General features: G+C 36.2%; 2 protein-coding genes across 51 annotated transcripts in view; one reads left to right on the top strand and one right to left on the bottom strand.

Annotated features, from left to right (window-relative positions):
• The window catches only part of ATXN2 (ataxin 2), a 100300-nt gene that overhangs the window by 4313 nt on the left and 71046 nt on the right, over positions 1–24941 (bottom strand). For 17 of the 50 annotated variants that reach the window (XM_081539865.1, XM_081539872.1, XM_081539884.1 and 14 more), the window contains 8 exons: positions 24388–24689; positions 23371–23434; positions 22609–22761; positions 21795–21855; positions 9032–9216; positions 8564–8696; positions 4884–4937; positions 285–430 (listed from right to left, as the gene is read on the bottom strand). In XM_081539865.1, coding sequence (XP_081395991.1) covers positions 285–430; positions 4884–4937; positions 8564–8696; positions 9032–9216; positions 21795–21855; positions 22609–22761; positions 23371–23434; positions 24388–24689 — 1098 coding nt within the window. Of the gene's footprint in view, positions 1–284; positions 431–4883; positions 4938–8563; positions 8697–9031; positions 9217–21788; positions 21856–22608; positions 22762–23370; positions 23435–24387; positions 24690–24941 lie in introns of all 50 variants that reach the window. The other 33 variants (XM_081539864.1, XM_081539871.1, XM_081539883.1 and 30 more) reach the window with 3 other exon arrangements.
• Positions 1–24941, top strand: part of SH2B3 (SH2B adaptor protein 3) — a 77350-nt gene that overhangs the window by 45230 nt on the left and 7179 nt on the right. The gene's annotated exons all lie outside the window — the stretch shown is intronic.

Here is a 24941-nt window from a genome sequence, read left to right as displayed (position 1 = left end):
AAATGAGAGTTTTAAAAAGTTCCAAGCAAATGCCTTACTTTACGTTAGATTTTTCTATATTGGTAAAGTTTTCAGAACTTACCCAATCACCTTATTCTCAATATGTACCTTAAGGTGATTAAACCTGGGGGCACAGCCTGCAGAGCTGTATGTTGGCTCCTAGGTGAGGCAGGGCTGCTAGGTGTTTTGATCACGTGGTACCTAGCATGTTGCCTGGCACTGGAAAAATCACTCAGTAAACAGAACTATGCAGCAATTCTGGTGAAGGCCTCCGAGTGTCTTACCTGAACAGGACTGGGTGCAGGATGGCTCCCACCATGTTGGCTTTGCTGCTGTCCGGTGGGCGTAGCTGAAGGCTGAGGATGCGGAGTATGTGGGTGCAGGGTAGCATTAGGGTGCGCATACTGCTGAGCAAGGGAGCCAGTGGAAACTAAAGTGAAATAAAAAGGTGTATAATTGACGTGTGTGGTGGTCTTCATCACTCTTCTATGTCTCATCAACTTTCAGCTCATCAACAGCTTTCTTGATGCTCAATGCCTAACCCATCTCTATAATTTGAGTCCATTTAGACCATATACTTCTTGAAAAAAAAAAAAAAGTCAAGTTACTGCTTACCAATCAGACTAGCATTTTATTCACATAACATACATACTGTATCAAAATCTAATCAGTTTAAATTCACTTTTAAAACAGTCACTAGGTTTTCCTGAAAAAGCAACTTAAAAGCACAGACAGACATAATTCAATATCTATCACACACACACACACACACACTCTCTCTAGCTCAAGGCCATCATCTGGCTAACCTCACCATGCTACTGCCCTGGAGCTGGTGCAGTGTCCTGTGGGCACAGATGGTATCAAGGCTGCAGTTAAGGGGCTGGATAAGGTGTGTGGCAAGGTCAGGGCTCTATCTTCAGGGTCAAATGACCACAATCTCTCTCAGCTGATTATAGAAGCTACTTTGCTGCTCAGTTCATTCCCTGGGCCTCCCTGCTCAAGATCTCTCACCTTTGTTTTATAGTTTAGGATTACCTAAACTATGTATTTAGGAAAACCGAACTCCCTTCAAAGCATCACAGCCTTTAGAAAGAATTTTAATAGCTAGGGTAACTTCAAAGGAAATATGATGGGCTAGTTTAAGTAAAAATACATTCATTACAGGTAATAAAAATGCGTTCATTAAAGGTAAGAATGCAAAGCCAATTCTTTGTAACTGTCAGCACAGACCATACGTTGGCACAAAACAGGGAGATCAGGTATTTGTTCATGTCATCCCAATACAGCAATCTGAGAATCAAAAGCACAAGACAGGTTCACTGCTTCCAGCGACTACTAATATAGCACACTGATGCAAATCTAGCCACATCGTTGGAGGACAGTGTTCTCAAGACATACCTCTTAGAAGTCAATGTGTGACTTCCAGCCTTCTCTCAAATCAATCCTGAAATCCCTGAGAAGCTATGCCCATACACAGAAACAATTTCAAAATACTTCCTCATGTTCTTCATATGATGTTACACACAGGGGACTGACAGGGAGAAGCAAGCACCTTTGGGATCAGGCACCCTGACTCCAGTAGTCTAGTAGGCTGGCTGCTGAGAGTCACCAGCAGAGATGGCTCTGGGTGAATTCCATGTAAATGTTATGCAGAAGGTTAGGCACATGAAACAATTCTATAATACTTGACATTGTAGGGCCAGGGGCTACCAACATTCCAGCCTCAACTGCATAGGTACCCTTTGAAGAGAGGAGAGGCAAAGAGCCAGCTAGGATCACCTGTGCATCCACGGCTAACACCTAGTGGGCGTATATACTAAGTTAACATATAGATTAGATTCAACAAAGCATTTCTGTTTACACACTGGGAAAATCCCCTAACTATATAACAGTTAACATACATTGGAACATATTAACAAGGAAAACTGGCAACATATTCTCTGGGTGTTTTTTTTAACAAGTCAGTAACTGTTACCTGGGAGGTGGAAAAAAATAATGTACTAACAGCTTTCTTGAGTTTCACAATCCCATGAATCTATGAAAATAGTGTCTTTTTTCCTACTTAATTGGCTTATTAAAAGGCCATTCATCATTATTTAAATTAACTTGCAGACCCCCACAGATTGTCTAGGCATTTGGTCTAAAAGACTTGACATAAATTTTGAACCTCTGCTCTTGTAAATCTTCAACTGGAAAGCAATTCCTGAATCCAAATTCTTATTTATAAAGTTTCATAGAGGTAGACTATAGAATCTCATAGAGTTTCTTATTTAACCATATTTATTCAAGAGATTTTCGTACTGAAAATTTAACTTTCCTTTCTAATTACCCTGTAAGCAAAGTAACAAAGAAATAAAAAGTAACAACAATCAACTCTAGCTTGGTGCTATTTGATTAATTTTCACACATAAAAAAGAATGGCCGTTACAAAGAATAATTATGCCCATGAAGTCTCGTAATTAATTAATTATCCACCAATTAGAAAAATGTTAAAATCTTGAAATTACTTTGAGAAAAATAAAGATTAGAAGTATTTTTTACCATGCATTTTTAAAAGGCACCTCTGGATTTATTTGCCAATATTGAAAGGCTGTCTATATCTCATTTACATTCATAGCACAAGTACTTCAAGTAGTCTGAGCTGAATGCCTCTAACATAGGATTTTACTTAAAAAAACCCATTTTCTCCCTATCTAAACATCAATAAACTACAATTCATTGTAAGAAAAATTAAGCAGATTTAAACACACATCATAGGCTGGAAATAAAATGTAAGCATGTCTGATTAGAAATATCTTCCTCTGTTTATCATCCTTCTGACAAGATGTTTGCTAAGCAAGTACCTTATCCAGGAATTCTTTTCCTCTTCAAATATGAAAACTGAGTAGCTAACTAGGGAAAATGTGGAACCTATACTTTAATAGTAATAACAAAAATGTACTTTGGCTCCATGAAAGCTCACTTAAGAAAGTGACAAACACAGCTAGGGTTGGAGGGAAATTTTTAAAAGAGGAGGAAGGGTTGGGGCTGGGGGGGAGGGGGAGAGAGAGAGAGAGAGAGAAAGGAACCAAGTTAGAGTAAATGAGGAAAATAAGAAATTAGGGAAAAAGAAAAGTGGAGTAAAAGGCAGAAAATTCTGGACTTTCTTAAGCTAAATCTATCATTTAACTGCTGTTATTATACATACTCATTAGCTAAAGATTCCAGAGAGGTTAAAAATAAAGTGATTTTTCTTAAAAATTCTGATTTAGCTCTCCACCAGATAACCACAGTCCAAAAAGTTTTCTAAGCCATAACTGATCCTACTGAAGCCAACTGAGTCCACAGAGCTGTGCATTTAATTTCTAACTAGGTTTTCTCATTTTTGGCCTTGGATGCACAAGTCATTAGAGATCACCAACATGGCAAAACTTCAAAAATGAAACAAAATCTCCCAACTTTTAATTTTGATGTAAAACTCAGAAGCAAGGAAGTGAAGGAAAGTTGAAAACTTTTCAAAAGGGGAATAAATGGCAACTAGACCAAAAAAACAGGGCAAAATGCTTATTTAGAAGGAGGTGGGGTATAAAGCAGCAAATTAAATTATAAACTGCAGCCCCGCTATTAGTTTCTTTTAAAAAATACTGACATTCTCTTTTAGGGAAACTTGTGCTAAGGCAGTTAATGCTTAGGTATGATGATTAAGCTTTTAGCTACTTACCAGGAAACTGACTCCAAATCTACTAACAGAGACAGTAAGATGGTGAGGATAACTACATTTGAGACCTCAAACTGAGTACATTAATAGAATTACTGACACTGTCTTTTATATACTATACCACATACAGAATTCCCCTTCAGTAGTTATATACACAGCAAGACTCCTTTTTAAAGAGCATCTATTAAAGGATTAAATTTGTTAACATTTCCTAGCACCAAATAAATAATATGTATGCACTTATTTTTGGATACCAAGGCACAATTAATGTCAAAATGTTTTCTAAATGCTTTTTAAAATTTGCCACCTAGTATATTCAGACATTTAGTTATTCCAAAATAATTTAAAATTTAGTCTCTATGATAACATTTTAATCCTTAAGTCTTGAGAAAACAGTATTTCACATAAAGTGACCACATACTACACTATCATACGTTTCTAAAGGGTTTCTGCAGGTTTGTGACTTCCCCGTCCAAATACCAAAAGTCCATGAATAAGCCTTAAGATTTCCCTACAAATAGAGAAAACAAACCTTACAAGTTCATTTCCAAAAGATATCCCTGCTCAGACTTTCTCCATTTAAGAGCAATCATCTACCTTTCCACTGCTGAGAGGGGCTGGTGTTACCCAAGGTAATCTCTGGTGGCTGCTAGGTCATGTTTTCCTGCTTAAGCTCAAGACATCCATGAGGTGTGTCTGCTACCTGAATATTTTAAACCTGTAGTCATGAAAAGATTGAAAATACAGAAACATTTCTCCCCTAGTATTTCAACCCTATTCAATTAAAAATCCTTGTAAGAATAAATTTTTTCTTACCAGGATATATAAAAAAAAAATTGTATCTTTTACCACTTGTGGCTTGTTTTGCTTTGCTATTAAAAAAAGGCTGTTCAGGAAAATTTTCTCTCAACAAGGAATGTATTAGGCATTCCAAAACAGTCACATATTTGCTTGGTATGCAAAAATTAATTTCTGAAACAACTCAATTTTTAAATTAACTCCAGCTTTCTTAAGCTGGGTTATACTTCCTTTTTTAAAACTCTGAATTATTTTCAGATATATGTATTTTTAATGATTTTGTCTGGCACAAGGAAAAGATTGCTCAACAAGTCTACTCCCTTAACATGTATTCTTTAAAAAGTGTTTTACTGTTCAAATTAAAATTAGTATAAAAAACCCAACTCACTGGCAAAGTAGAAAGAAGGGCTTGTCTCCTTGTTGTATGGTAATTTGGGACATGCTGAATTTGGGAAATAGAAAGGTTAATTAGCCTTTTAAGGTGTGCATTTTCCTAATTTTCTGGAAAGGTCGACATATTTAGTAATTTCTTTTTGTATTCATGCATAATTCATTTTTCTTTTTTATAAGAGATGACAAGCACTTTAAACATTACTACAAAATTAAGTAAGATAGGGCTGAAGCAAAAGACATTTTTCTTCTGTATTGGGCTGTCAAGTTCCACATGCTCATTTGCTTAAATGAAAGGAATAAAGTCATTATCTAATAAAAGACCAACATTGCATTCCACTGAACAACTCTAATATAAAAAAATACCAATATAAAACAATATTTACCAAGTTTCATTCAAAAGACTAGTCCAATTTTGCAAATCATTACTAACAGAAATGTCACCTTACATCTTGTTCTATAAGGTGTTTACAAGGCATCTGGTAATGGATCCAAAAATTGAGAAACATAGTAATATTAATATTAAACAAGAGTATGATATCATTTCTTATTCAACTGTCTACATAAAGGGGTGTGTATGGGTGCATAAGTACACTTGCAAGGATATGCACCAAAATGTTAACAGGAGATTGTAAGAGAGAAGATTAATAGCTGCACTTTACATCTTTTTGCCTACTGTACTTTCAAATATATCTGCATTAAACTACCAAAAATAAACCCAAAGAAAAAGATTTTGGATTTAACTCTTCCTGATGGCTTTAGTTAGCAGAGAAAGTTTCATTATTACTATTTTTAAAAGGGAAAACAAATCAAGATGAATGAAACAAAATCAGATGAATTTGAGACTAGATGTTAAGGAAACAAAAAGTAACTTATTTGGAGGAAGAGGGCAGACGCAACGATGAAAGTGAAATTAAGGTCAACGAGATGAAGTTTGTTTATCAAAGTCTCTCCTAAGACAGCTGGAAAGAATACAAGGTCAACAAACTTAGAATATGTTTCTCCTAGTACCTTAAATAAATGTTCAAGGATTTGTTAGCATACTTATATTAAATATATCAAAAAATTTTAAAACAATAACCAGCCTTTCATTTTGCAGTCATTTCTATTCTCAAAGGCTTTTGCTATGACCATAATGATTAATAAATAAATGACAAAAAGGTAACATAACAACAGTCATCAACATCTGGGTGCATATTTTTTGTTTGCATTAAAATAAAAAAAAAATCTAGATAGAATGTAGCTTAAAATATAATCCATACTAAAAATATCTGGTTCCTTTTGGAATATAAAATATAAACTATTCAAGAGAAATGAGTATAAAATTCGCATTTCTATGCAAATTTTATCTTACAGTTTAATGTACTTAAAAATTTGTATTCTTTACAGACAAAACAAAATGCACAAAAATGTGTAAAAATTTAAAGTCTGTCTTAAAAATCTGTAAGATCTAAAATAAACCACTGAAGAATTAATAAACTTGCTACAGCAGATTAAATTATGGTTTATTGCAGTAAAGAACAGAATAATTCATTTCCTGGTGTCCTCTTTTCAGTGTATGAAGTGTCCAAAAGAGAACCAAAAATAATCATACCAAATCTATGTACAGCTTTGCCCCTAGCCTACCCTCATCAACAGACATCAATAAAACTCAATCTGTGTAAATCGTAGGAAAGTAATTCAGATATTGTTGAGCCAACTTTCTCCTGGCATCAAAGAAGTAGCTTTGATGACTAGTTCATTCTAAGTTTCACTGGACATTAGGTCTAGTACTTGTTTTTTTGCAGTATTTTTCTGTTTACCCACACTTGAATGGACTTCAGGGTCTGAGACCAACTGCTTTTCAAATGGAAATATTTTGAGAAAGTAGTTATAACAACTATTAGTGCCTCAAATACAGTATTTACTGTACTGTACTGGCTGTTTCAAACCAATGAATATCCATTCAAAAGACAAAGCCAGATGCTGGCAATGAGTGAATACAGTGAGGAGAAAGATTCTGCTCAACAGTATTACTACAATATCTCAAAAGGCATGGGCACACAAATAGCTATTCTCTAAAAGCAATGGAAATTTTAGCTCAAAAGTTTCAGATCTTAATCCAAAGGGAGTATGCCAGAAAATGGGAAGAAAGAAATGTTTTTCCCACTTGCTATATCATGATGTATTCAGGAATGTATGTATAAACAATCATTATGAACTTTTCACCTAAGACATTAGCAAACTGGAAAAGTGTTGAAATATATACAAATTGTGTAAAACTTAGTGTGATAAATCAGTGATGCCTTTTCACACATGATTAGTCCTGGTTAAGACAACCCAATGACAGGAGTTCACAACCAAAATCATAAACCAAATTAGTCTATCAACCTTTCAATTAAATTACGGATGGGTTTCTTGAAAGGTTTTCAAAATGTTGCAAACACATCATTTAAATTTGAAGAGTATAATCAACACTATAAGATTTTAAGTGTGGAAAAGTAAGATCTGACAAGTATTTTATATTAAAAAAAAGTCATGTAAAATTTCTATGATTAGTGAACCAGTGGGAAAGGAGCATGCCTCCAAAAAGAAAACATTAGAAGTGAGTTCTGGGTGACAAGAAGAATGGTTGTTGCTGCCTGAGTCCTATTCCTATTAGCCTACAAAACGTTATAAACTGTAATCTAAAGTTAAAAAAACTGAGGCTTTACATTCTTAGTTATTTAAAAAGTTTAAAGAGGTTTTAAAAAGGAAAGGTCCATGCAGCTGCATGTAATATTAATTTCATTCTCATAGGGGTTGTTCACTTTTCAACTGTATGAAAAAACTTAAATTTCTCTTTTCCCACTCCAAAAAAACTGAAATGCCAATGGGAAAACTTAAATGACAGTAAAGGAGTTCTCAGAAAAGTTCAGAACAAAATTTAGATCTCAATAAAACTGGTACTATTAATAATTAAAGGTGCATTTTGAAAAATATGAGATGACTCATTAATTTTATTCTACAAAATATAAGGTGGGAATTTTATTTTAAATTCTCAACAATGAAAATGGTATTATTTTAGTACTTTAGACAGCTGCTAAGTTGACTTGTACAAAGTTCTCTGGCCACAAAACTGAGATGGTAATTTTAGCTTAGTAGTCTTATATATATTGTTTAATTTTATATAGAATACTTTTATCATTGCATACTGATTACACTTACAGTATGACTCTGTATAAAGCAGATCTAGTATTACACAATTTCGACCACTTAAAATACAGCATAATGAAGAAACACAGTAGCATTATAACAAATAGCAATCAAAAATATGCAATGTCAGTGGCCCCTATAGTAAAGAGTGAGGGAGAATGTTTTCTTGCTAGAGAGTGCTTTCATTACGGAAAAACCTTCCTGCATGGCTTAGGAAGAGTATACCAAATGATGTTACTGATGAGGAAGAGGAGGAAGATACCTTTCTCTACAAAAGATGCTTTCTGTTATACACATTATTACATTTTTAGTTAAAGAGAGAAATTTCAAGAACAGAAGTAGAAATTATTTGCCAAGACTTACAGACTAGGTCAGAGAGAAACAGATTCATCTTTTGTTTTAAGATTCTTGACCCTCAGTGTCATAAAAGGCAGAGTTATTCTTAAACAGAAGTTTAAAACACATTAAGACACAAACTGAAAAAAACCAAAAAGTGCTTCCTACCATACATCGCATGCGTCTGCTCATGAGCCCCGTACTGAGTCGCTGAAGAGGACACTAAACCAGGCTGGGCATGTGTTGGTGGCGCCATCATTCTAGCATTACCCTGTATTACAGGACTATAGACATGAGGATGCTGTGTTCAAACAAAAGATTAAGGAAAAACATTAAAGTTATCAGATATAATCAAGTAGATTTTAGTTATGTCTTAACTTCATGGTTTGCAGGTTTCCAAAATTTCTAAATTCTAAACATAGAATTTAGAAAATTCTAAATCAGTTTGTTTTGGGCTATTTCCTTTGAAACACCTATACTCATCAGCACCTTTTTGTCAAAAGGGGCCCCCAAATCCTTAGCTGTCTACCCCCACCATAGCACGTAGCACAAAATATAAAGGAAAACCCCTTTATCACACTGAAACTTACTTAAATGGAACAACAATTACGAGTTATTAGGTCATATCAGGCTTACCTGAGACTGGTAATGCGGCACATGCTGAACAAGAGGCTGATTTGGAAACTGCTGAGGACTGTAGGCGACATATTGTGTGGAATAAGCTGGTGGGGTGGCCACAATTGGTGGGCCTGCTGCTGAGGCTGGGTGCATCATGGTACTCTGATGGTGTTGGTCTTGCCGTGGTTGGGGCATATTTGGAACTGCAGGAAAAAATGATGTAGTATTAGAAAACAGCATCTCAGCAGCATAAAATACATGAACTGGTCCATAAGGCTCTGCATGATTTGACACTTCTGCCTGCCTCTCCAATGCCATGCTATTCCGCACCCACCCCTCTTCAGTCCACCCCTCTTCAGTCTCTAAGGGCTGTTTTCCTATCATCTATGCTACTCCTCAGCTTCAATCCCCAATTCCCTATTGCCAGGTTGGAAAATTTTCACTGTCCTTGAAGGGTCAGCTTGAAAGCCACATTCTCAGAGAGACACTCTGATATGACCTACAGAGTTGATCAAGTCCCTGTAATTACAAGACTCTTACAGCACTATGAAACATTTCCCTTATTATTTCTCAGATCATCCCTGTTTGATACACTAAATTATGCCAGGGCTAGAGAAGGGTATTGGATTTTACTCAAAGAAAAACAAAAATACAACAAAAAAAGTGAAAAGAGACCCACCCAACACTAATCTTAACTCCATCTTTAAAAATTTTCCACCACTGAATTCTTGCTGATTCTCATAGTTATCACACGCTATCATGTTGCGGATTTCTAAATAAGAGTTCTTGCCTATAATCTGCCCCATTAAAGCTCTCATTAACAATTTCGGTCAACTGCCATCTCTGTAATATTTTTCCCAGTCCCCCACAAAAGAACTAGTTGCATGCTCTGTGTACCTTTCTCTCACATGTTTATTACAGCACTGACTGTTGCCTGTGATGGGTTTATTGTGCTATGTTAACTAAACCACTCAAGGGAAAAAGCTGTAAACCACTGATTCCACAAGACACAAAGAATGTGTAACTTCATATGTTCACAAAATCATCAGAACTAATTGCTAAGGTAGAAATAAATTTTTTTTAAAACATCTGAAATTTTTGCTAAACATATGACTGTTGCTGATATATAGGAAAGCTGGTTATATTATACTTATTATCTAGTTAGAAAAGCAAGGTTGAAAACAGGGGAAACTAGTAAGAATATTTTTCTGAATTCAATCTTGAGACTCCCTCATATTGAAAAAGCATATCCTTTAAGAAAGAAAAACCATCCCAAACTCAAATATCACTTTTATCAAATGAAAGTTTGTCTATTTCTTTTTATATTTATAGTCCTCACTTGTTCCCCCCACCAAAGCTAGTCAAATTTATGGATTTCTAAAAGAAAAATTCTAGCTATGAAAACAATGAATACAATCTTAAATCTATACAGAGACAGACCTGGTTTTATGGTCGTGTCCCACTCCCTCCAGTTTGAATCTACCTTAATCTTAAACCACAGTTTAGATCGGCCATACTTTAGCCATTTCCTTTTGTCAGTGGTTTTCAACTGGGAACAATTTTGCTTTTCAAGGGGCATTTGGCGATGTCTGGAGACATTTTTGGTTGTCACAGTTAAGGAAGGAGAGGATGCTACTAGTTATCTAATGGGTAGAGGCCAGGGAAGCTAATCAATGTCCTATAATACTCAGATCCCATCCTACTTAACCACCCTCTCCCCCCAAGAATATCTGTCCCAAAATGTTCCTGATTTCAGCGTATTTTCAAACAAAATCAATTTTTCTCACAGGATGCAAAAATGAGAACTGCATCATGCACTAAGAAGACAAAGAGGTAGTTTTGTGCAAAAAGGCACTACTATCATGAAGGAAAGATATGCCTTATATGATCTATGGCTGTGTTTCAGAAGCAAGTCCTTCATTTTCCCTGTTATTTGACAGAGTAAAGTAGCAGGATATAAAGTTAACATAAAGACAGCCAATAGCCTTCATATACCACACTTCATAAATTTACTTCAAAATACTTAGAAGATACAATGGAAAGATGAACCCAGTTTACATTAACAACAAAAAAAGAAACTACCTGAGGCAAAAACTGAAAACACACTACTGAAGACAGAAACAGATTTAAACAAGCAGAAAGGCATAATTTCTTTGTGGATAGAAAGACAACATAAAGATAACAATCCTCCCCTAAGTTAATGTCTAAAGTATGTATTTATAAATTTAATGTGGTTCTAATGAAAATGCCAACTGGCAAACTTAACGTTAACATCCAGGAGTTCATACTAACAAAACAACAGAAGACCCTCATCAGTCACAGAGATAATAGGAAACCAACTCATTATTTTGAAAATTGCTGTGAAATGATGGGAGTTTAGTGACCTTTCTTTTACAAGCTGTACCTCATGGTAACCAAATAGCTTAACAAGGTAAAGTTTTTTTTATAGAAATAGTCCAGTTAACAACTGAAGAAGAGATGATAGAAGGAGAATGTCATCATTTTGCAATCCTTAGTGAAATAATGAATCTAGCGCTAGACAGTCATTGTCAGTGCTACTGACACAGAGAAGAGCTGGTATGAAATGTTACCCTGGGTATATAAGGCAGCCAAGTTACTCCTACTATCAAAGGGGGAAAAAAAAAAAGATCAGACATTGACTTCTAAAAAAACTACACACACCATCTATGAAACATCCATGTTAAGTTTAAAAAATATACAACCTAAACTTAACAAGTCTTTCTTATTTATATACTATCAGCTTATATACAATCAGAGACCTACAGGGGACAGAGGATCACTTGAACCAATACCACAGGGATCCAATCCATGAAGTTCAGATGGTGGGAAAGAATGCAGGCCAAACAAATTGGATTTGAATAAGATGTAAAGGGGAAAACCTGAGGGGGAAACTATAAATAAAAAGAGTTAATATTAAGAAAGAGATAGCAACCAAATGAAAAGTGTGGATTTTGGACTGTGGCTCAACAAGCCAAGTATTAAGAAAAAATTTTAAGGCAGTAAGAAAAACTTGTGCTTAGATGTTTTGTTTGATAGCAAGAAATAATTTATAATTTATTTTAGGTAATGGTACCTTAACTATGGTTTAAAAAAAGAAATAGTCCACAACTCTTAAAGATAAATACAAAAATATTGATTAATGAAATGACAATGGTACTTAGGGTAACAGTGTAAGGGTATAAATGAACAAAACTTGTCTAAATTTTCGTAACAAGAATATACAACATAAAATAACTTTAAAAATGACAAACAGGAAAAACAAATGCAACTTGTAAACCTCACTTGAATCCTAAATGGAACAAATTAACTGCAAAAAATACATATTTTAACAATAGCCACAGAAATTTGAGGATATTAGGGAACTCCTGGTTAACTCTTTCTGGTGTAATAATGGCATTGTAGTTTTTTGATTTTTTTTGCATTAGAAAAGGACTTTAATATGGAAGTGAGACAACAGGAGGCAGATGTGCAGAGGATGACAAGTTTCTAGGCTTTAAAAACTGGGAAACTTTTGGAAAACTGTAGTGTTTTATGTTTGTTTTTACAAGATTCTTTAAGAATTATAAAATACTTACAAATAAAATAGTGTATCTAGGATATGCTTCAAAACAATCTGAGGGGAGGAGAGGTGTTGTAGATGAAACAAAACTGACCATGAGTTTCTAACTGTTAAAGCTGAGTGATGAGTACTTTTACACTGATGTACTATTCAAACTGCTTATGTGTATATGTTTGAAATTCTCAATTAATAAAAAGGTTTTTTAAAAGTCAACTGATTTTTTAGTAGTCAACCTGAATATCAAGTTCATATGGAAAAATAACCAGGAAAGAAAAGTCAAAAACACTTGAGAAAAAAAAAAAAATCAATACTGGGAGTGGATGGATGGGAAAGTAGTCTATCTAAAGACAGACAATTTAACAGAATGGAAAAGAAAATCCAGATATAGATTTAAAACTACACATGGATACTTAATATAGGGTGAAAATGGCATTTCATAGCAGTCTGTTTTCTGATCTTAATGGAATGAAAAAATAAACAGAAATATCAAGACCTCCTAAATAACCAAATATTTGGAGATTACAAACACATTACTAAGATTTAAAGCCCTTTGGTTAACGAAATCATTAAGACATAAAATATTCTGAATGAAATATGAAAATACAACACATCAAGTTTTAGGGATGCAGCTAAAGCAATGATTACAAATGTATAGCTAATGCAATACAGGGGACGCAGGTTTGATCTCCAGTCAGGAAATGAAGATCCCATATGCTGTGAAGCAACTAAGCCCGTACAAAACAACCACTGAGCCAGTACACCCCAACTAGAGAGTCTACAATGAAAGATACCGCATGATTAAATGAATATCCCACACGCTGCAACTAAGACCCAAGGCAGCCAAATAAATAAATAAAATTTCTTTAAACAAATCACTAATCATCAAAGAAACGCACATCAAAATCACAATGAGGTAACATACCCATTAGACAGGCTAAAATTAAAAAAACAGACAATACCAAAGTTGGCAAGAATGTAGAGTAATCATAACTCTCACACATGGCTGATCAGCTGAAATGTAAAATGACACAACCACTTTGGAAAACAATTTATCAGTTTCTTATTAATTTAAAATTGCACTTACCATACAACTAAACAACTCTAATTCTAGATATTTAACCCAGAGAAATGAAAGCAACTGTTCACACAAACGCTAGTTCACAAATGCTCTTAAAAGCTTTATGAGAACACCAAAGACTGAAAATAATTCAAATACCCATGAACTGGTTGGTAAAAGGTAAACCAACCATGGTATAATCATAAAAATGGAATGCTATTCAGCAATAAAAAGGAACAAAATGATGCAGATGGTAATATGAAATATTCTCAAATCAGCTAGACACACAAAAATACAACACACGATTCTACTTACTAAAAAATATCTAGAAAAGTCAAATCTAATATAGTTAGAGAAAGTAGATCAGTGGCTGCTTGGAGTGGATGGTACTGGAGTAGTTTTCATCAAAAAGTACACTTAAAGATATTTTACTGTATGTAAACTATAGAATAACAAAACTGGTTAAAAATTTTGGAGAGCTATTTGGAACAAGATAAACTGGATTCATAACTTATACTGTATAAAAGGCAATTTCCAAATGAATCAGAATATCCCTGTTTGGGAATTAAGATCCCATATGCCTCGGCCAAAAAAAAAAGTATTAAGGAGGGACTTCCCTGGTGGTCCAGTAGTTAAGAATCAGCCTTGCAATGCAGGAGACGTGGGTTCAATCCCTGGCCTGCAAACTAAGATTCCACAAGCTGCAGGGCAACAAAGAGGCCGCCTGCTGCAAATAAGACCCAATACAGCCAAATAAATATACAAATATTTTTTTTAAAAAGCTATAAGGAAAATCTTGATACAGTAGTATATAGTAATTTCTAGAAAATACAATGTCTTCAAACAAAAAACCCCACGGGTGCAGTAGAGTACATATAGTGTGCTTCACTGGGCATACAAGGGAAGAAAAGTAAATGTCAACAAGGATGCCAAGACAATTTAATGAGGAAAAAACACTTTTCAAACAATGGTGCCAAGATAACTGGATATACACAGGCAAGAATGAATGTGGAATCTATCCTTATGCATGCGTGCTTGCTCAGTCGCTTCAGTTGTGCCCAACTCTGTGTAACCCCATGGACTGTAGCCCTCCAGCCTCCTCTGTCCAAGGGATTTTCCGGGCAAGGAAAACTGGAGCGGACTGCCATTTCCTTGTCCAGGGGATCTCTGCGACCCAGAGACTGAACCCACATCTGTTATGTCTACCTGCACTGGCAGGTGGATTCTTTACCTCTAGTGCCATCTGGGAAATTACCTCAGAATGTATCACCAACCTAAACGTTAGAGCTGAACTCTTAGTTAGAAGGAATCATGGTAAATCTTTGTGACCTTGAGTCAGGAAATGGTTTCTTAGTATGACACCAAAAGCAAGAGTGACAACCCAAAATACAAATAAATTGAAGTTCCATCACAATTAAAAACTTCTGTGCTGAAAAGCCCACCATCAAGTAAAAAACAAACAGAAAACAAACCATAAAATGGAGAAAATATCTGTAAATTTTATATCTGATAGAAGATCTGTATATAGACTATATAAAGAACTCTTACAAGTCAGTGATTAAGAAGCAAATAATTTAATTAAAACTAGGTCAAATATCTGAATAAACAATTCTCCAGAGAAAGTATGCAAATGGTCAATGAAAAGATGCTCAACATCATCAGTCACTGCTGCTAAGTCGCTTCAGTCGTGTCCGACTCTGTGCGGCCCCACAGATGGCAGCCCACCAGGCTCCGCCGTCTCTGGGATTCTCCGGGCAAGAACACTGGAGTGGGTTGCCATTTCCTTCTCCAGTGCATGAAAGGGAAAAGTGAAAGTGAAGTTGCTCAGTCGTGTTCGACTCTTAGCGACCCCATGGACTGCAGCCTACCAGGCTCCTCCGTCCATGGGATTTTCCAGGCAAGAGTACTGGAGCGGGGTGCCACTGCCTTCTCCGCATCAGTCACTAGGGAAATACTAATCAAAATCATAATGAAGTACTATTTTATAACCACAAGGATTATAACAGATAATAACAAGTGTTGGGGAGGATGCAGAGAAATTGGGACTCTTGTATACTACTGGTAGGAATAAAAAGTGGTACAGTCACTCTGGAAAACAGTGTGGCAGTCTGAACACAGTAATTCCACTTCAAGAGAAATGACAACATAAGTCCATATACAAACTGTACAATGTTTAGCATCACTCATAATAATCAAAAAGTGGAACAATCCAAAGAATCACCATCTGATGAATGGATAAGTGAACTATTACTGGTATCTATACAACAGAGTATTACTCATCCATAAAAAGAAATGAAGAGTATATTGAGAGATGTTCCAACATGGATGAACCTTGAAAACATGCTAAATGAAAGAAGCCAGTCAAAAGACTCCATACAATATTTCATTCACATGAAATATCCAGAACAGGCGATCTACAGAGAAAAGTGTATTAGCATGTCTAGGATATGAGTGTGTACATGCATGGCGTGGGAGGAAAATAGTTATTAAAGGATATGGGGTTTCCTTCTGGAGTGATAAAAATGTTTTAAAATTGACTGGTGATGATTGGACATCTCTGAGAATATCTTAAAAACCACTAAACTGTATACTTCAAGGGGATGAATTTTATGGCATTTGAATTACAGCTGACCCTTGAAAAATACAAGTTTGAACTGTGTGGGTCCACTTATTCACTGATTTTTTTTCCCATTGTAAATACTACAGCACTAAACCATCCACTGTTGGATGATTTGCAACAATGAACATGCAGGACTGACTATAAATTATATTCGGTTTCTGACTGCACAGAGGGTCAGTGCCCTTAACCCTCAAGTTGGTCAAAGGTCAACTATATAAATGAAAGGTCAACAATCCAAATAGAGCCATTTTAAAAAAACAGAACATCTGCAAAGAAACAACTGTAAAAATAGACACTGTAAGGATAAACAGAAATTGATTTTAAATCATCAGCTGCTAATGGTGGAAGGGACAATCCACTTAATGGGATGGAAGTAATGAGGGAAAGTACAAATTAAGAGACTGGGATGAAAGCAAGACTTCTCTAAACCTTTATATGTAATTTTCACTTTGGAAATAAATATTTCACATATAAAAAATAAAATGAAAATAATAAAAAAATGATCATTACAAATGTTAACAAGTTCAATCAGGTTAACCTACCTAGGTGTCCAATTGTTGACATAACTCAGTGACTACAGAAAATGGTATTTTCGAATTATCAAGGGTAGCAATTCCTGACTCTGAAAACTGACATTTAAAAGACTTCTTAGTGAGATTCTAAAGAAATCTTAAATTTTATCTTGTAGAGCAACAGTCAGACAACAAATATTCTGAAAACATCTTATACACATTATAGGAAAATGTAAATACACCAGCCTCTAAGATGGCCCCCAATGATTCTGCCTCATGGTTTTCACACCTTTATATTAATATAGTCCCGATGAAAGTGAAAGAGGAGCATGAAAGGTGGCTTAAAGCTCAACATTCAGAAAACTAAGATCATGGCATCTGGTCCCATCACTTCATGGCAAATAGATGGGGAAACAGTGTCAGACTTCATTTTAGGGGGGGTTCCAGAATCACTGCAGATGGTGATTTCAGCCATGAAATTAAAAGACGCTTACTCCTTGGAAGGAAAGTTATGACCAACCTAGATAGCATATCAAAAAGCAGAGACATTACTTTGTCAACAAAGGTCCGTCTAGTCAAGGCTATGGTTTTTCCAGTAGTCATGTATGGATGTGAGAGTTGGACGGTGAAGAAAGCTGAGCACAGAAGAATTGATGCTTTTCAACTGTGGTGTTGGAGAAGACTCTTGAGAGTCCCTTGGACTGCAAGGGGATCCAACCAGTCCATCCTAAAGGAGATCAGTCCTGGGTGTTCATTGGAAGGACTGATGTTGAAGCTGAAATCCAATACTTTGGCCACCTCATGTGAAGAGTTGACTCATTGGAAAAGACCCTGATGCTGGGAAGGATTGGGGACAGGAGGTGAAGGGGACGACAGAGGATGAGATGGCTAGATGGCATCACCGACTTGATGGACATGAGTTTGGGTGGACTCCGGGAGTTGGTGATGGACAGGAGGCCTGGCGTGCTGCAATTCATGGGGTTGCAAAGAGTCGGACACGACCGAGTGACTGAACTGAACTTCCACATGTACCAGATTTGCTCCACATAATCAATAGCAAATGACAGAAATGAAGCTAGGATACTTCCAAGGTTAGATTGTAAAACAAACTGTGGCTTCCATTTAGGTTGTTTCTCATTATGGGAAAAGCCAGCTGCCGTTTTATGACCAGAACTATCCTGCCAACAGCTCTGAATCTGGAAGCAGATCCACCAGCCCCAGGTTAGATAACTCCTGCTCTAGCCAACATCTTTTTGCAACTGCTTAAGAGACTCTAAGGAAGAACCACCTAATTAAGAGGCTCCTGGATTGCTGACATTCAGAAATCATGTGAAATAAAATATGTTCGCTGTTTTAGGCAGCTAAGCTTCGTGATAATTTGTTAAAAGACAGATATTATTAATTCAATAGCAATGAGCATACCCAACGACCAGAAAATGGTTTCTAAATACTATTTCCCAGCAAAGACAACAAGGGTTGCTTGCAGGATTACTGATCCAGATCTAGTGTTAGAAGATTAGCCTGAGACATCTTATTCATAGCAGAAAGGAAGTTATCAGAGACAAATGAGTAGTACCAAAAGGAGACAGGAGCCAATGTAAAGTGATTACTATTGATCAAAGATGGGACAATGAGAGAAGCAAAAAAAAAAAAAAAAAATTAATTGAAATACAGTGAATATATATAAAATTATACAAGAATCCATGTATTCACAACTTTTCTGTACAAACTATTTCAAGATACCCAAACAGCCCTGGTTAAAAAGAAGTCCCTTACTGAATGATTCTAGCTAGTAAGTGGAGAAGCAATGCTAGAAATTCAGAAATCACTGTTTTCAAACTCCTAATTAAAGGGTTCCAAAGTATGGTCCTGTACCAACAAGATCATTGGGGAACTGTGTTTTTGTTTTTTGGTGTTTTAATAAATTGCACTAGAAAAGTAAATTCTCAGGCTATGCCCCAAATCTACTGAACTGGAAATTCTGGGGATAGGGCCAAGCAATTGGTGTTTTTGTTCTTTTTTTAAACAAACTCTCCAAGTGATTCTAACGTACACTAGAATTTGAGAACCACAGCCCTAATGAAGGGGCTTCTCAGGTGGCGCTAGTGCTAAAAAGCCCACCTGCCAATAAAGGAGACCTAAGAATTGCAGGTTCAATCCCCGGGTCAGGAAGATTCCCTGGAGGAGGGCATGGCAACCCACTCCAGTATCCTTGCCTGGAAAATACCATGGACAGAGGAGCCTGGAGGGCTCTAGTCCATAGCATCACAAGGAGTTGGACATGACAGCACAGAGCCCTAATGAAAAGATGCTGTTAAGTATCAATCATCAATGAATAAGATGATAGACTTGACAGAAAACTTTACAATTAGAGAGGGGAGGATCAAGCTATTACCACTTGAGCCTTTAGTAAATCTTACCATAATTCAAAGTAGGACCAGATACTGTACCTCTTAAATGATCCAACATAGAACACTCACCAATATCTATCAAGTATTTTTATCTCTTACCATAAAAGTTACACCTGAATGTAATCAATGACATCACAAGAAGAGACAAACCTAGAATATACGATATACTATGTAACAATCAGTTTCTGTCACAAAGCAACAGCAGGGATAAAAATAGGGGAAAACAAAGACATGTAACAAATGCAATAATGTGAAGATCTTATTTTGATCCTCACTCAAAACAAACCAACCGTAAAAATATATTCCTGTCTCAATCAGGGTAATCTGATTATGATGGTTATTAGATGATAAAATTGGAGAAGGAAATGGCAACCCATTCCAGTATTCTTGCCTGGAGAATCCCAGGGATGGGGGAGCCTGGTGGGCTGCCGTCTATGGGGTCGCACAGAGTTGGACACGACTGAAGCGACTTAGCAGCAGCAGATGATAAAAAGGAATTAGTTTGTTTTTATAAAGTGTGATAATGGCACTCTGGCTACCTAATAAAAATATCCATATTTTTAATATGATACACACAAAGTGTGTAGAAATGAAACGGCAGGCCCTCGGAATAACATTAACCCTATAACAAGATAACTTTAAATGATCTAAGGTAGAATTCTTCCAATAGGTTCCAGTGTTCTAAAGGAAAGACGAAGGATATCTATCATATATTCTGTTTTTTTGGCTGCTTTGTGAGGCTTGCCAGATCTCAGTTCCCAAGCCAGGGACTGAACCCAGACCCTGAGACTGAAAGTGCCAAGTCCTAACTAAGCAATGGACCGCCAGGGAATTTCCCTTCACACGTTTTTTTTAAAAACAGAATTTTAATTACTAACATGCACAAAACTGCAATTGCTTCAAACCCTGAGGAAAGCTTATTAATTTAAGAAGTGAAATTTTTTAAAGTTACCAAATGATCCAACAGTCCTACTCTTGGGCATATATCTGAAGAAAACTCGAATTCAAAAAGATCCATGTACCCCAATGTGCACTGCAGCATTTTATTAGGAGGGAAAACAAGAACTACTACCTATCTATCTGGCCACGCCATGTGCATGGCACGTGGAATCTTAGTTCCCCAACCAGGGACTGAACCCAGAGCCATGGTAGTGAAAGCACAGAGTTTTAAACCAATGGACAGCCAGGGAAGTCTCAGAAGTAACTTATATTTAAATGTTCATGAACAGATGAATGGATAAAGAAAATGTGATGCATATGCAATGGGATACTACTCAGCTATAAAAAAGAATGAAATAATGCTATTTGTGACAATGTGGATGAATCTAGAGATCATCATACTAACAGTGAAGTCAGAGAAGGACATTTATGGTATCACGTATGAGAGTCTAACATACAACACAAATGAACCTATCTACAAAACAAACAGACTCAGACAGAAAACAAATTTATGACTACTGAAAAGGAAAGTGGTGGGAGAGTGGTGGAGATGGCAGAATAAATTAGGGGCCTGGGACCGGCAGACACAAACTACTATATATTAAAAAAACAAACAACAATGCCCTACTATATAGCATAGGGAACTAAAGTCAGTCTCTTGTAATAAACTATAATGGAGAAAAAAAAGTGAAATTTTTGTGATGGAGGTAATTAATTACTGGGCACTGAGAAGTGACTTTATTATACAAACCATTCTGCTTTCTTTTTTTTGTTGTTGTTGTTTTTTTTGTTTGTTTTTGTTTTTTAAAACCCCAAAGGTCAGAAGGATCGTGAGGCCCTGCTTTCACGGTCTGTATTCGTACTGAAAATCAAGATCAAGCGAGCTTTTGCCCTTCTGCTCCATGGGAGGTTTCTGTCCTCCCTGAGCTCGCCTTAGGACACCTGCGTTACCGTTTGACAGGTGTACCGCCCCAGTCAAACTCCCCACCTGGCACTGTCCCCGGAGCGGGTCGCGCCCGCTTGGCGCCAGAAGCGAGAGCCCCTCGGGGCTCGCCACCATTCTGCTTTCTATTCTCAATAAAATGATAGAAATGACTGCTCTTAATTACCTAAATGGCAAAAGGGGGAACCCTTTAATGATTTTCAACATTAAAATATTTCCTTTTAAGGTAAGTATGTGGTTTTTTTTTTTTCAATGAACGCTCTTCTGCACAAACACAGAGTACTAGATCATACAACAGCTCTCATTTTAAAGATGAGGAAACATTTCTCTAATAGCATTTTGACAGTTTCTGAAGTGTGCCATCTCTACTCACAAAGAAATTTTAAATTTTGGGGGAAAATTACGTATTATATAAGAATGTGAGCAAACAGTTAATTCAGCAAACCATCTTTACAAATTTAACATTGAATATTTCAAAATTCAATTATTTTTTGTGAAGAGGATCTTAAAATTCACAACTCATGAGTATTTCTCTTCCCATTTTTGTTCATAAAAATCCATTTAAATACCTGATGTAACGTTGAACATCCAAAAGTCAATGAAGTTTTATGAAAAGTCAAAACTGAACTGCAGATATTTACTCATTAAAAAATGAGTTATTTCATTCATGCAGCATGCAGACTACAAGCAAACACAGGCAGGATTATTCTCACCTTTACCTGCTCTATATGTCTTGGCTTGATTGACTGGCATGGGCGTCATAGGTATAGGATATAGAGGCTTAAGGAAATAAAAAGAAAATGAAGATTAAGCTCTCAAGATATTAGGAATGTATCTTACCACTCTCTCTTAGTTGTATATTGCTAGAGAGCTAGCTCTCAAGTTTCCTGATTCTTAATAGTCATTAAAAAGATAAAATCACACCCATAGCTAAAAGGACAAATCCCAAACTACAGTAAATCTAAATCATCTTTCCGACCAGAAAATATGTTCATATTTGGGTCCTTATACTAACAACATACCACATTGCATGCCTCCACTTTTTAGAGAAAAATTGGGGGGGTGGGGGGGAAAGAGGGTGACTCACCACATGGTATGTGGGATTTTAGTTCCCTGTGTGTGTGCTTAGTTGCTCAGTCATGTCTGACTCTGCGACCCCACCGACTGTAGTCTGCCAGGCTCCTCTGCACATGGGGATTCTCCAGGCAAGAATATTGGAGTAGGCTGCCATACCCTCCTCCAGGGGATCTTCCCAACCCAGGGATTGAACCCTGGCCTCCCTCATTAGAGGCAGATTTTTTACCATCTGAGCCACCAGGGCGCCTTAGTTCCCTGACCAGGGATTAAACCCAGGCCCCCTGGAGTGGAAGCACAGAGTCCTAACCAATGGACCCCCAGGGAAGTCTCATGACTCCACTTTTAAATATTTCTGTTATACCATCACTGCAAGTCACTGCGCACCTACAGAATACTTGGTGTCAAACATAAATAACTTACAGAGGGTAAATGAACAAGTCAAATTCTATGACTCACTTGCACGCCCGGGCTCACGGGGACTGGATACATCATATTTGGTGCAAAACAAACAGGCTGAGTATAAACTGGAGTTGGCTGCTGATGACCCACCATAGATGGGCTAGGTTGTGCTTGAGGACGAGGCGAAGTTGGGGTGGTAGAAGGCTTAGGCTACAAAAACAAAAATCAAGTATCTTAAGGTGAAAAGGTAACTATTACTACAATCTGAGGACTGGTTTCCCCCATCTTTCTCTGTTTTACTCACTGTTAATTAGTTATCTCTTAATGAAAGTTATCTCACAGAAAATAAACCTGCAAATGTTTCAAATTAAAAAAAGAAATACTTGGTAGAAAGTTAATGTAAATGTTATATCAATTAATGAACAATGCTATTAAAAACAGCAGTGATGATTTTTAAGAACTGGAAAAAAGTTTTTAAAAATTAAAAAATAAACATATCTTTCAAAGTCAGTAAAATAATAACAGTATAATCTATGAACCTGAGAGCCTAGCAGGCCAACCATCTTCAAATTCTGAGTCAGAAAGATTAAAAAATTTGTCTCAGACCACATTATTAATTGATGATAAAACTAGGATTTTTTCTTATGGTTCAAAAATATACATTAATTACCACAAAAGAAAAAGGAACTTTAACTAGAAGTTGTTTCAGCATACTGTAACTGATAGATGGCAGGTATGGGAAAAGAAGTATTACTACTACTAATTATTTTTTTTTTTTTAAAGAGACTAGATTTACTTCAAAGAGAGAGAGAAACTTACCTGAGAAAAGGAACGAGGGTTGAACTCCTTTGCATTGGGATTCAACGTTGATTTCCTCACTTGCCTACACCAGAAAAAAATAAAAGCCAGTGAAATATGCATGGAACTTATGCTACTATAGTCTTTTATACCTGACAGTTTTTAAAAATTGCTAAACTTAAAAAAAAAAAAAAAATTGCTAAACTTAAGTAATTCTCACTAGAAGATCATTCTCTTCCTTAAAACACACACATACATACTTCCCACTGCTTAATCTGATAATTACTAGTCAAAAAAGGACAATTTTTTAAAAAGTGAAATATGCAAAGCTTCTCTCAAAAGCAACCAACAAAAACAATCTGAAAAGACAGTAGCCCCTTATAAAATATATTAATATATCAAGTCTCTAGCATGTAGTAATTTTTTTCTGTGACAGTGTTTCCTATACAAAGTATCTTGGGAAAAATCATGACTGTAATAAAAACTTTTGCCTCAAATCAAGAATAAGTGCTCCGTGACATATCAATAAGCTGCGTTCCAAAAGTTCAGCTGTAACAGGGTTGTATGGAATGCAGAACAAATCAGTCAATGGTGGTGTGATTAGATTCTAAGATTGGCCCACAAAAGCCCCACTTAATTGATAAGGGTCACCAGAATTTTCTCTCTTCTTGGCAGTGGCAGTACTTAGTTCTGGCAGCACAGCAAGGAGGTGGGTACTGATTAGCATACAGGGGATATCAGTCCCAAAGCCAGTAATTTTTCAACTCCCTATATATTTATAAATTAGCCATTCTTAATTTATGCATAGAGTTGTTTTTTTTTGCCATGGGATGGAAAAACATGCGAGGAGGGAAGAAGAGTATAGGGTGCGACGACTTAACTGACTTAAAATGTCATTTGTTAAGACCAGTTGTATTTAAGTTGAGGGCTACATATAAAAGCAGTCTAAAAGTCTAGATAAATTCTGGAGTTGGAAGGTCTTGGACACCTTAAGGAAAAGTTAAGCAAAAGGGTGTGCTAAATTCCAGGTTTACTCACTCAGCTGCATCTTTCTTCTCCTCTTTATCTTCTTTCTCTTGTTTACATCCTGGACTGGAAGTCTGAACCCCTTGGGATGTGACCTCAGGTCCCCTCTTGTGCTCCGTGTTACTGAGGACTGAAGGGGAAATGCTGGGGCTGCTCGGCTTGCTGCTGCCACTGGTGCAGTTGCTGCTATTTTCAATGAAAGAATCCTTAGCATTTGGTTCAATTTTGTCTTTGATCAAATCTCTTGATTTTTCTCCCTCTCTATTTTTGTTTAGCAGCTGATCCATAGATTCAGAAGTAGAACTTGGCTGTAACTAAATAAAGGAAATAATTATACTTAAATATTTTAAATAACTCTAGTAATCATTTTTTCCCATGAGCACAAACTAGTATTTGTAAGCATGAAATATTCTGAGTAATGCTTTGTTCATATTTTACGAGTAATGTTTTCATTATAAGGTAACAATAATGAAATGTCTATAGAACCTAACTATAGTCATGTAAGCACTCAAATGTCCTAGCCTGAAAACTTTTTACTGAGTGTATACCATGTGTCAGAAATTCTA

This window comes from Giraffa tippelskirchi, chromosome 11, assembly GCF_054371585.1.
Source record: "Giraffa tippelskirchi isolate mGirTip1 chromosome 11, T2T-mGirTip1v1.2.pri, whole genome shotgun sequence".
Lineage (NCBI taxonomy): Eukaryota > Metazoa > Chordata > Mammalia > Artiodactyla > Giraffidae > Giraffa > Giraffa tippelskirchi.
This window is presented reverse-complemented; position numbering and strand designations above follow the sequence as displayed.